Genomic DNA, 12,932 nt, shown 5'->3' on the forward strand with positions numbered 1-12,932 from the left:
TTTAACGCGCGATTAATGACCGCCCCTTACTAGGAAAGCCTGGAGTGGGGGAATTCCAGTTGCAACGAAGCAAACATGTCCACGTCAAAATTTACCAATAAGAAATTTAATAATCATGCATATATTTGTGGAAACTGGCGTCAAGTTATATTTTACAATTTTAAAAATGTGCAGAATTTCACAAGTTACTTCATGTTAAAGATTTGATAGCTCTTAATCTGAAAATTAAAATGTACTGACCTGTCACCAATGTCTTACAAATGCAATTATGCCATCTAGTGGCAGAAAAATAACCTCAACACAAATCAATATCGCATTCTTTCTTTCTTTTTTTTTACAGTACATAACATCTTTTTTAAGTTGAACTCGATTTTATGAATTATAAAATTACTGCATCAATGACTAAAAGATGCAGCAATATTTCTATTAGTTTTTGCCCCCAATTTTATGTTAACAGTAGTATGAAAACTTGGAAAATATTTTATTGTACATTTTATTGTACATTCAGAACAGATATAAAATTTGCGATTAATCGTGAGTTAACTATAGAAGTAATGCGATTAATTACGATTAAACATTTTAATCACCTGAGACCCCTATTAAAAACCAAGTAAATCTTGTAAATTTGTTTTTAGAAATCGGGTGGAGTCATGGTTGGGGTAAATAACATGGCATTGCCTGAAGATATCACTTGATAAAAAGCATCCCACCAGAATGCTCTGATGTCATCCCCATTTTATGACGTATTGTATGTATCATAGTGCTCAGTTAATTTGTTTTTGCATTTCAGCTCAGTGACCGCATCTCTCAAAGGAGGAAACTCACCTTGACGTGAGCGTGCTCATACTCAACAATCTGACTGAGTAGTTTCTTGTGGATGGACACGTTTGACTCTTTCTTCGACAGCGCTGTGTCTCTCTGAGTCCAAAACGAAAACGTGAATACCTTACTCGAAATGAGAGGCAACCCTGCAAACCCTCGCTTCACGTACCTGGCTTGTGAACAGCTGCAGTATCAGGTGACATTCTCCCTGCACTTTAGAGGCGCTCGAGCGAGGCTCCAGCTTGAACCAAGTGTCGAAGCCGCCAACGGGAATCTCCTGTCAGAGCGGTAAAAACGAGCCGGATGAAAAGGCATGTGGAATACTTTTAATTCCAAATATCTGAACTTTTCTCACATTTAAAGAGATGTTGATGCATCCCAAGAAGTCATCTGCATTTTCCTCTGAGCCGGATGATGACGATCCGTTGGCACGCATCGATTTTGCAATCTGCTTAAAATACCTAACAGAATGATATGATTGTCAGTGAAGCTCCCCTGTATGCAAGTCTAGTGTTCATTTTAACAGCATTGTCATTGCTAGAAACATTCTAATACTAATATATATCATTATACAGTAAAATTGACCCTATCCTACCTTTGTCTCCCTCAACCAAATTGGCCAAATTTTCTTACGTACTATTTTTAAGTTAAAAATAATTCAACCAAGCGAGAAGCGCTACAATATTATTAATAATACCTTCCCATTCCTCGAAGTCCACTGACTTCATTGAGTTTTTTGCAGGCCTCAGCCACCGATACGTCGTCATCGTGATCCCTGGAGGAGAAAAGAAGAGTGCCATTTATACCTTTACCAAATATGATTGGATTGTGTATGTGTACCTAATGTTGAGGCCATTAAGAAAAAGGATCATATATGGCCCCCGTGTGAATTGGGTCATATCATCCCCAGTAATAAATGCAATTAATAAAAGTAAATAAATGCCACTTTTTGACTATGCACTTGACTCAATGCAATGCCAAAGTGCAATGACAATTGGCCATCTTAAAACCCCAGAAAGGGTTTTGGCTGACACTTGTGTAAACTACAAGTAAAACTTTTTGCGCTGCTGAACCCAACTGCTTGAATGGTGTAGTGGTTAGCACACTCGGCTCTGGTTCGCCTTCTTTTCTTTCTTTCTTCCCTCTTCTCCCTTCCTGCTGCACTACGATTTCTTGTGGCAAGGAGCTGTCCTGTTTCAAGTATTAATTTAAGAATTGAACATCTATCCAATTTCCACATGTGAAGAAGACACGGTTACACTACAATGGCTGGCCGGTCTTCCGTGGCCACACGGGGAGAGGCGGGGTTTTACTGAACCGGGCGTTTTACTTCTGCATTAGAAAAATTGTCAGTGAAATACCTAATATTTCATACAAAAATTACATCGCCATGGTGTCAAAGGTAAGATTTAATCATTACATGCCTATAGTTAACTGTGGAAGGGCTTAAAATTCCGTGATGTAATCCCTTTAACAGACATACTATGTAAATGCAGACCACATTTTAACATTATGAGGGGGGAAAAAAAATCAATTTATTAACTGATTTGCTCCCAAAAATGTATAAAAACATTCTATTTTAAATATTGCCATGGTCCCAAAAATGTATTTATACTTTCAAAAAAATCATACATTAAATTTTTTTTGGGACTCATTTGCTCCCAAAAACGTATGGAAATGTTTTTATGTTGTTGTTTTTTTTACGCTAGAACAAACAAAAGGCTTTGATGCAGCCTCTGACCTGAAGAGGTCGCTTAAAGCAATGGTAGTTATTACAAAAAACGGCCAGCAGAGTATACGAGATCAACCAGGGCCATGCTACAACAAGCACTTTTGCCTAGTGTTTTGAACAGGTTCATGAATAATGATGAAACTGAGCTATATTCTAATGCTAATTGCTGCAAACGGAAACAGATAGAAATATACTTTTTTTCCTGATGAAAGAAGAGACTCTTATCTTTCTTTTGGTAGGTTCCATGTTTTTATAGCAATAGAACACAATATTCTGTGGGCCTTGCAAGATCAGTCAAAGTCCAGTAAAACAGCCGGGAGCGAAGAAGGTTGCTTCAGTGAAAATGGCTGGGAATGAATGAGTTAAAAATTAATTAACTTCCTGTAAAGCACCCATATCTTACCAAATGTCCAAATGTAGCAGGTCATTGTGGACGTCATCCACTTCACTGTAGATACAAAAACAGAAGAGAAATGCTCAAGGTCTGCTTCTCTTGAAAGTTTCAAGTGATATATCATCAGGTCAAAGTGTCCGACTCACAAGACAAAGTGCTCGTCCCAGACCGGATTGAGGGTCTCTGGCTTGACCTCAGTCACTTGGATGCATCTGGCTTGGAGCGCCTCCTTGGTGCTGGAGCGTTTCTCCAGCTTGTCCTTCCTCTTCCTGAAGCTGAACTTCCTCTCCTTCTTCTCCTCAGGCTCTCGCGGGCTCTGGCCCTCCAGGATGCCCAACATGCAGTAGGGGTCGCTGTAGCCTGGCATCAAAACAGACGCTTATGACCAATTTGAGATCCCGTGCACATTTTTGAGTCGCAGGACACTTGAATTTACACTGTAGGTCCAAGCACCGAATTCAGATTTTTTTGTGTGTGCCTATTTCAGTGTACAAGTGACATATCCGATAGGGTTTGGCAAATTGCACGTACATCCAGGGCCGTGACCAGGTGTAGTGGGTGCATTGCCGAGTAGAAATGCACTGACTGCATTTGATATTGTGTCCTTGTTAACAGAACTACTTGTAGTTACCTTGTTATAAATATTTATCACAACTCATTTTACACATATGAGCATGATTTCCATGCCCCCTCAGCGCAGTGTTTCACAATCAATCAACTTCGCACGTCTATGCAAATGACATGCTATTAGCAAATGAGCAAACAACTTGTCTATTTCACTGAGTGTGCTTAAAAAGCTTTTCAGTGGCATAATGGAGAAAATATTATCTCTGGCCAGAGAGAGGTGATTTTGTACTTGAAGTGTCTTACCATTGGCATCCTTAGCCAGCAGATTCTTGGCTTTCAAGACAGAAGCTCTCAAGGAAAAAGTGGCTCTCTGTGGAGGAAATGCACTAAATAGTTACAATAATTGCAACCATGAAGAAAGTTCTTTTTTTTTTGGGGGGGGGTTAGAATTTTGCATCAACGCTGTGGAGACTCACCTTGGATTCTTGCACTTTCTGGAGTATGATGTCATGCTCCTCCTCGCCCATATCAAACACCTTTTTCAAGACAGAAATAAAAACGGAATGTTTTTATGAGGTCCCGTTTGACTGGCAGCTCCTGGAAACACTCTTTACACTTAGAATGAAAGCCGTTCACTGCTTGCACAAAATGAGAATAAATGATGGCATGTGACAGTTTCTTGTACTTGTATATATATATATATATATAAATATATATATATATATTAGAGGTGTCAGTCGATTACAATTTTTAATTGTAGTTAATCGCATGACTTCAATAATTAACTCACGAATAATCTCAAATTAATCGCACATTTTATATCTCAATTTATATCTAAATTTATAAAGTCTACAATATTTTTTCAAACTTTTCATCCTCTTGTAAACATAAAAGTGGGAAGAAATGTTAACCTAATAGAAATATGGTTGAATTTTTTAGTCATTGAATCAGTAATTTCATAACAATTCATTTAAAAAAAAGTTAAAAATAGGTACTGTACTGTAAAAAAAAAAAAGTGTGACATTGATTTGTGTTGGTAATTTTTCTGTCACTACATGGCATACTTAAGTTTGTAAGACAATGGTAACAGCTCAGTGCATTTTTCTTTTCATATTAAGAGCTGACTAATTTTTAACATGAAGTAACTTGTGAAATTCTGCACATTTTAAAAATTGTAAAATACAACTTAACCCCAGTCCCCACAAATATATGCATTGTTATTTAATTAATTACTGCTAAATTGTGTTACAGTGACTCCTTTGCACAACACGGAATGCTTTTATTTTTAAGTTTAATACTGATACGCATTGTAAAATGACTCAACTTAACTGGAAACCATCAAAGATCTTTTCATATTAAGAGCTGTCTAATTTTTAACATGAAGTAACCTGCGAACTTCTGCACGTGTGCCACGGACAACTCTTGCTGGAGCAACCTAGCTCGTTGCTAACGGCTAACCGAGTGCATTCTTCCAAAGCGGAGAAAAGGGCGGTAGTGCTAAAAAGTCCAAATGGCTCCTCCCCGCTAACATTCTGCCCCTTGCACATTGTTTGTTTTAGCTCCAGTGTAGTACAGTGCAATTTTATTGAGTAATTTTGACGTGGACGTTTCTGCTGCATCATGACTGGAATTCCCTTCAGTAGAGGCTTTCCAAATAAGGGGCGGTCGTTAATCGAGTGTTAAAAAAATTAGTGCTGTTAAAGGCACTTTAAGTTAATTGAAATGAACGCGATAATTTTGACACCCTTGATAAAAAGACGGATAGATAGATAGATAGATAGATAGATAGATAGATAGATAGATAGATAGATAGATAGATAGATAGATAGATGTTGAGATACCTTCAGGAGGTAGGCGAAAAGCTCTTCATCACTCGTCACATGTTCTGATGATGGCACCCCCACTTGGTTAACGACTGTGTACACAACCTCTTCATAGAGCAAGTCCAGCTGGGTGGGAAAGAAAACAATTGTGACACGTAATATTCACTTTCTTGTGTACCATTTCTATTTTTTCTGTCATTGCGTTTTCAGGTGTAAGAAATGTAAGTTGAACTACATTGGACCTAACGAACCTCGGTCCTGCTGATTCTGTCCTGGATAAAGGCCTGGTCCACGTGTTCTTGTGGTGGCGGCACGGTGCAGGCTATTCTTTGGCACTGTGATGGGAACAGTCTGATAGTGAATCCTGAATAGACTCTCAGAGGAAGACTTTATAATCAACTTGTTGAGGAGGACATCATACGCTCTTCTTTTTACATGTGACAATACAACCAATTGGTGCAGCAAAACAACTGCGCCCCAAGCCTCGCTACTCATCCACTGCAGGCATGTTAATGCCTTTATCTTCACATGGACAGCTTTTGAATTACGCTAAGTGAGATCTACGCTGTTCATTTTGCAGTGTAGACCATCAAAAACAGTTCAGAATCCAGATTGGGTAAAAAAAATAATGTTTTTTTTCAAAAGCCAAGCCTCAGAACCGTGAGGTAGATTTTGTGTTTTAACTGCAGCATTAATGACGCCACATATCTGTGATGACAAAGTCTTTGTCAAGATGCTAATAAATCATCACAGTACTATTAAGACTGGAGGCGAAACATAACCGCTGACAGCAGCTCGTCACTGACGAACTTCCAAAACAAACGCTGGCCCCGTCTGTTCACAGACGTCACCGTGGAGTGCGCAGCTGCCCACTCATCCTTGCTTGCTTGTGTGTCGTTGGCCTGCGAACAGATGGAGAGGTGCAAGACGGGGGGTAGGTTACCTCGGCTTGGCCGGCCTGCAGCATGTTCTCCTGTTTCTGCAGAATGGTATTCATACGCTCAAAGAACTCCATGCTCTCCTCGGAGACCCTGCCAAGGAAGCAGGAAAAAACTAGATGCTTGATTTCATGACTCTTCTACACACAAAAGATTGCTAGGTTGTTACTGGATGTTTCAGTGGATAACACCACTGACCTGGTTTATTGGGATTGTGTTTCAAACTTTGATCAGAGTGACTTGTTGCGGAGACTCCAGACCTCTTCTAAGACCTTTAGTCTTTCTTGAACTCTTTCCTTGTGGATTCAACTACTGTCAAACACGCTGTTTGCTATTGGTTTCATAAGTGTGTGTTCAATCTATCCCCACTTGCATCAATTGAGTTGAGTTCTTTTTTTTGTTATTTTTTGTTAGAATAGCTCATCATTGGTAATACTGTCAAGCCATCTGATATGTAAGATTTAACTCAGGCATCTGTCAATGGATGTTTTAAGTTTTGATAGATGTTTTCCCTCTGCGTCACGCCTCATGCTGTTTTGTGATTAGCGCTTCAAAGACATTGTATGCCTGTGAAGTACTAACAGCAAAACAACAAGCTCCCCTAATTGGTCTGGCCTTGATGTGCGCTGAAAATTAAGATATTATTTTATTATTATTTTTACAGAAAGTTGATACGCCAGAAACTCATCCAATTGTCGAGGACCGGTTGGGAGCACAAACTCTCACAAACTCTGCCCAACGAGACTTCCAAAAGAGAGTCAGGCGGCTTGGAATCAGTCCAAAATTACCTTGAAATATTCAGTCGGAAGTGTTTAATTGTCTCATAAATATCTATTGGACTAATGTAGACTGAGAGGTCTTATTATGAATGCAATGTCAGACTCCCCTGATTTACTCTATCATGGATGCTCTCTGGGATCTATTTAAATCAAATGAGCACAGCTGTGTGCAAAAATGCTAATTATATATTTTTTTCCCAAGTTTGAGAGAATTCCCGGACTCTCAACAGCCTCCCGGTCGTCATGGTGATATGTGGCGGCGCGTTTAGAGGGCAGGGGTGGGGGGTTCAATGGATGGAGTAGCAAGCTCCAACGCCTTGGGAATCCCACATACAAACACTTTCCAAACCTCCTTCACCGGGGAGCTTTCCACCACTTGCCGGCCTGCATGGAAACCACCTCTGAAGTGAGCAACGGCAGAGTGATGGGGATGAGCCTTTTCCCGAACCCTTCACCACCCACCCGCCATTCCCTCGTCATATTACGGCTATGGCGGAGGCAACCCATGTGAGGCCCCCGTCACGCTCCCTTTTATTGGCGTCATCGCATCGCAGCGGGTGTGTGACAGCCCATCCTTGCTGCCACCCGCCGACTCTCGCCATGCCGGGGGGAGCAGATGGTAAACCCCTGAGGTATTGATGAAGACTAAGGGCAGCCATGCTGGGTGAGCTGGTCGAGCTAGGCTAAAATAAATGCAAAAAAAATGTGGGCTTGCTGGGCTAAACCTGCTGAAATATTTGACTACTCAACCGGGTTAGAGTTAAGATGCACGGTAATCTGAATTCTCCTACAGATAGACTCTGGTTTGTTGGAGTGCAGTTAGACTGAGTGAGTCTTGCAAAAGGATTGCTTTAATGGTTTGGCGGCGTTTTGCTTTAGCGCATACAATACAAATAAGCTCCACTCCATCGTCATCCTTGCGCTTTGAGACCCTCAATTCCCTCCACATCCGTTCCTAATTGTCGCGGGTATTATAGTGAGCACAAATCTGTTCAGTCTTCTGTCAGTCTTACTGCCAGAGGGATTTGGCTAAACATTGTCGGGTCTTTAGTTCCCAGCTTCTGGAAAAAAAATAAAAATAAATAACGCTTGATCTGACACAATGAAATAAACACTTGCTCACGTCACCAGAAAAATACAAGTGGCTTGATGTTGCTAGGAAACAGGTTTTCATGTTGTTTTGAGTCAAATGTATTTTCCTGAATTCATTCCAATGCTTCAATTATGTCCCACAACCCTTCCCCCCACCGCCTGGGCAGGCGCTGAGATGGTAAGCAAACATTGGAGACGGCTTATTGAAAAAGTGAAGGTGACAAGCGGCCGCTCGTTTCCAAACTTCAACATAATGTGGCAGCACGTACACAGCAATTACTCGTGCACGCATCACTGTCGGCGACGGCATGAAAGACCATGTGATGCCTTCCGATCAAACACCATGATTTTTTTGTTAAAGAAATCAGATTGTCACACGCTTGTCACTTGCGTCAAATCAGCTCTCCAGCGCTTAACACTGCTGGAGGATGTGCGTGACAAGTTCTAACACCCTACCCCCACCACAACCTCCCATCAAAATTACACAATTGATTAGGCAAGAAGGAGAAGATAGAATCTGTATTTTCCTTCAGTGGCACTTGCCACAAAGAAAACAGAACGAGAATGTTCCCATGTTTTCGCACTGAGTACCCCGTACATGCCACCATGTATACGCAGTTAAAATCACATGTAAAGTGACATTCAATAGTCTGATTTGGTGCAAATCCAAGCAAACTTTTGGGCACTCACTAGTCACTAGTGCCCCCACGCAGTAAATTTCATCCATCCATCCATCCATTTTCTTGACCGCTTTTCCTCACAAGGGTTGCGGGGGTGCTGGAGCCTATTCCAGCTGGCTTCGGGCAGTAGGCGGGGTACACCCTGAACTGGTTGCCAGCCAATCGCAGGGCACACAGAGACGAACAACCATTCTCACAATCACACCTATGGACAATTTGGAGTGTTCAATTAACCTGCCATGCATGTCTTTGGAATGTGGGAGGAAACCGGAGTACCCGGTGAAAACCCACGCAAGCACGGGGAGAACATGCAAACTCCACCCAGGAAGGCCGAAGCCCGGACTCGATCTCACGTCCTCTGCACTGGGAGGCGGACGTGCTAAGCAGTAAATTTTGTGAGTAAATTTTACTCTGAAAAGAGTAAACTTTATCATTTCAGACCCATAGATGGTCACAGTGGACATGATAAATTTGCGTGTCTGAACCAATAAAACGTATAATTTATCCAAATTATTTCAACACTTCTGATTCATGATTGGATTTTTACTAACCAATCACAATCGCAAGTTTACAACACATACCAGCCATATTATCCTGGGTCCACTATAACAACTAAAAACATGAGATAACCCCAAAAAATAATTTCCATGTTGTTTTTATGTGGGAAGAGTCAAAATAAGCAAACAAAAAAAAAAATTTGGGGGTCTCCTTTCGGACACACCAGAAATATTTAAACTATAGCAATAAGGCTGGCATAGCTCAAGTGATAGAGTCGCTGTCTTCCATGCTGAAGGTTGTGGGATTGTTCCTCAACCCTTGAGTGTTCTTTATTGTTGTTGTTGTTTTTTAAGTATTTTACTCTCTTCCAACTAGTGTAAAGTTTACTCTGTTTAGAATGGGACCGAATATAGTGTTTTTTAGAGTCAAATTTACTCTACAAATTTTACTGTGCAGCGTACAATACCCCTAAAATAATGAGGACTGACAGCATTGAATCTGCTTCCTCCCCTCTACGGAGGTCCGTGCTCCCAGTTGTGGTGGCCCTCTGTGCGGGCACTGATTAAAAAGCAGTGACACGGAGCAGGCAAACATGCTAATGAGATCCCGGCAAAGCAGAAATGCAAAGTGTGAAGTCCACATCTGCTAAAAACTGAATGTTGCATCCATAAAGAATTAGTACACGCACTCAAATACACAAACACACACCAAATTTTCTCGATTAGAAATAATCGACCTGATGTCCTTTATTGTCAACTAAAGCCTGAGTGTAGGCATGTCTACAGTGGTGTGAATGGCTAACAAAGATCAACAGCCTCTTGCCTCTAACGATGAGCTCTCAGCATACGTGCACATTGGTGGCTCAGCGGGGAGCCTTTAACACCAGGGAGCCCACATGGGAAATGAGGAATGACATGCACCGTAGTGACAGTTCAGATGCCTATTTAAAGGAACAAGACAAAAAGAAATCCTGCCTGAGCCAATTGGATTATGCATTTATTAAAATATCTCATCAGAGTGATACGCGAGGCAATAAACAGGTACAGTGCAGCACCCGAGATCGCCTTCCGTGTTAAAAATAAACACGGGCGTCATTACAACGGAAGTTCACGACGAGACAGCAAAGCCTGGGTTTAGGTTGCTATGGTAACCCCAGGTTCATACTATTAGTTGTTGTGTTTTGCTGCAGATGAGGCTTCAAAACAAGACTGAGATGGTGATGGGGAGAGGGGTGAGGGGGCTTGAGGGGGATTTCACCTGTGTCGTTTGATTTGTTGCTACGAGACAAGCACATGGCAAACTTATTAAATCAAAAGGCAAGACATTTGATAAGCAAGAACATTTAGTGACACTTTTTTTTTATTGTTTGGATCAATGTTTTATTCCATGACGACTTTCTGCTCCTTTTTATTCTACTAAGAAAATTAGTTTTATATCATGTTGTCTTTTTCTTTTACAAATAAATAAAATAAAATTATATTATGATTACTCCCCGTGCTTGCGTGGGCTTTCTCCGAGTACTCTGGTTTCCTCCCACATTCCAAAGACATGCACGGCAGGTTAATTGAACACTCCAAATTGTCCATAGGTGTGATTGTGAGTGTGGGTGGTTGTTCGTCTCTGTGTGCCCAGCGATTAGCTGGCAACCAGTTCAGGGTGTACCCCGCCTACTGCCCGAAGCCAGCTGGGATAGGCTCCAGCGTCCCCCGCGACCCTTGTGAGGACAAGCGGTTAAGGAAATGTATGAATGGATGGATGGATATTATAATTATGCTGATACTGTACTCGTATACGCCGATAAGGCATCTGTTTTAGGTGCAACATCTTAACTATTTATTCTAATGGCCCAATGTAGCTTTTTGTTGTTTAGGGGTAAGGCGTGGAAGTCTGTATAGATGAGATGCAGCGTTCGTCAAGCTTGGTGATGAAGTGGGGTCCATAAGAGCTGAGGTCCCTATATTTGAGGTGTGGCATCTATTTCTTCAACTGGCCTGACACACCCAATAAACAATTGGGGTAGGATGGGAGCAGAATTTAACAGTTGCAGCCCTGCTGCACCTGCAGCTCCCCAGATTGACGCGACAGCAAGTCGGAGAAGTGTCAAAGTTGTGAAATGCCTTGCATGTAATCATGTAGGCCATTCTATTAATGCATTGTAAATTTACTAAATAATGAAATGTTTTGATCACTCCTTTTTTTTTTTAGAGCTCAGTTTTGTTCATTCGGTAATTTTACCGATTTGACATGTCATCATCATTGCTCTCTTTTTTAATTTTTTTAATTTTAATTTTTTTTTTGTATGTGGGTGATTATGTGTGTGTGCGTGTGTGCGTGCGTGTGTGCGAGTGTGTGTGTATTCATTAGTTCACCTAAAACCTATTAAAAAAAATCCCATAAACCTAAACCAAACACTTCCAGCCAGAGTCGTGAGGCCATCAGGAGACCCGAGGAAGGACCAAAGAAAAGAAAGGAAAGTGTAATCCAGCACCGACCAGACAACACCCACCAGGCCACCAACCAGAGTCCTTCACCAACCCCAGAGACATCTAAATTCCAACAAATCAGGGAGACTTCAAGAGACCAAAGGAGAGACTGAGGAAAGGAAGGAAGGACAGATGAAGCAGAGTGAGATCCACAGACACCAGCCTCCACCGTTTCAATGGCCTGAGGAAGAAGCACATTGTGTCTGAGTTTCGATAGATGCTGGTGTGGTGGATCTGGCATGCATGAAAATCTCCACCAAAGAGGGGGAGCCGTCGACCCCTGCCAGCATAGAGCAAGCGCAGCACCTCAGGGCCGCGGCAGCGCCAAAGGATGACCCCCGGGCCCCGCAGGGGCCACCGGCCGGAGAGCAAACCCAGAAGCAGGAGCGCCCCCCACCCCAACGCGGCCCAAGCGCCCAACGCAGCAGGACGGGGCACTGCAGGCCCGCCAGGCACCCCACCGGTCCACAGCCCCCGCTCCCCCCACGACCCCCCCACCCATCCACCCCAACCCAGCCCCAGCCGCCCCCGGGCCCCCAAACCCCCAGACACCCTCCCACCAAGGCCACCCCCACCACCACCCCTCCCCCCCAACCAAGCCGCCCCCCCTGACCCCACCCGCACCAACCGGCAGCCCCCCAGCCCCCGGTGATCCCCCGCACCCAGGCACCGGCGCCGCAGAGGGGCCGGGCAGCGGAGCGGAGAGGGCATCCGCGCCCACCCCACCCCCCACCGCGTGGAGGGACGGAACACCGGGGGCAGAAGGGGAGATGGGGGCACCGGGGGACGGGCGGCACCCCCGAACCCCAGGCCCAGCGGGGAAAGGTCGTCACTCCAGCGTTCTTAGTGAAAGTTAACCCTGTTACTGAGTTCGCCAGCTCGCCGACTGGCGAACTCTACCCCTAAACCTTGAATGTTACCCCACCCAGTGTATATACAAGTGTGTGTGTGGTGCATTAAAATGGGAGCAGGTGAACCGGAGCAGAGGGAAATGATATCCCCATACTCCCCCGCAGTTTTGATCACTCCTTGTCGTCACGTCTATGAAAAATGGCACACCACTTCTACGCGTCACGAATGAACAGTCCCGCCTCGAGTTGCAGAATATCACCACAAATGTTCAT

General features: G+C 43.1%; 1 protein-coding gene across 3 annotated transcripts in view; it reads right to left on the reverse strand.

The window, feature by feature from the left end:
* baiap3 (BAI1 associated protein 3) overlaps nt 1-12,932 on the reverse strand; it is a 56,071-nt gene that overhangs the window by 26,240 nt on the left and 16,899 nt on the right. For all 3 annotated transcript variants that reach the window (XM_077559049.1, XM_077559048.1, XM_077559047.1), the window contains 11 exons: nt 6,282-6,369; nt 5,590-5,673; nt 5,357-5,464; nt 3,992-4,051; nt 3,819-3,885; nt 3,095-3,308; nt 2,958-3,002; nt 1,520-1,597; nt 1,178-1,283; nt 992-1,099; nt 826-918 (listed from right to left, as the gene is read on the reverse strand). In XM_077559049.1, the coding sequence (XP_077415175.1) occupies nt 826-918; nt 992-1,099; nt 1,178-1,283; nt 1,520-1,597; nt 2,958-3,002; nt 3,095-3,308; nt 3,819-3,885; nt 3,992-4,051; nt 5,357-5,464; nt 5,590-5,673; nt 6,282-6,353 (1,035 nt within the window). In that variant the 5' untranslated portion in view covers nt 6,354-6,369. The remainder of the gene's footprint in view (nt 1-825; nt 919-991; nt 1,100-1,177; nt 1,284-1,519; nt 1,598-2,957; nt 3,003-3,094; nt 3,309-3,818; nt 3,886-3,991; nt 4,052-5,356; nt 5,465-5,589; nt 5,674-6,281; nt 6,370-12,932) is intronic.

The sequence above is a fragment of the Vanacampus margaritifer genome, chromosome 2, assembly GCF_051991255.1.
Source record: "Vanacampus margaritifer isolate UIUO_Vmar chromosome 2, RoL_Vmar_1.0, whole genome shotgun sequence".
Classification (NCBI taxonomy): Eukaryota; Metazoa; Chordata; class Actinopteri; order Syngnathiformes; family Syngnathidae; genus Vanacampus; species Vanacampus margaritifer.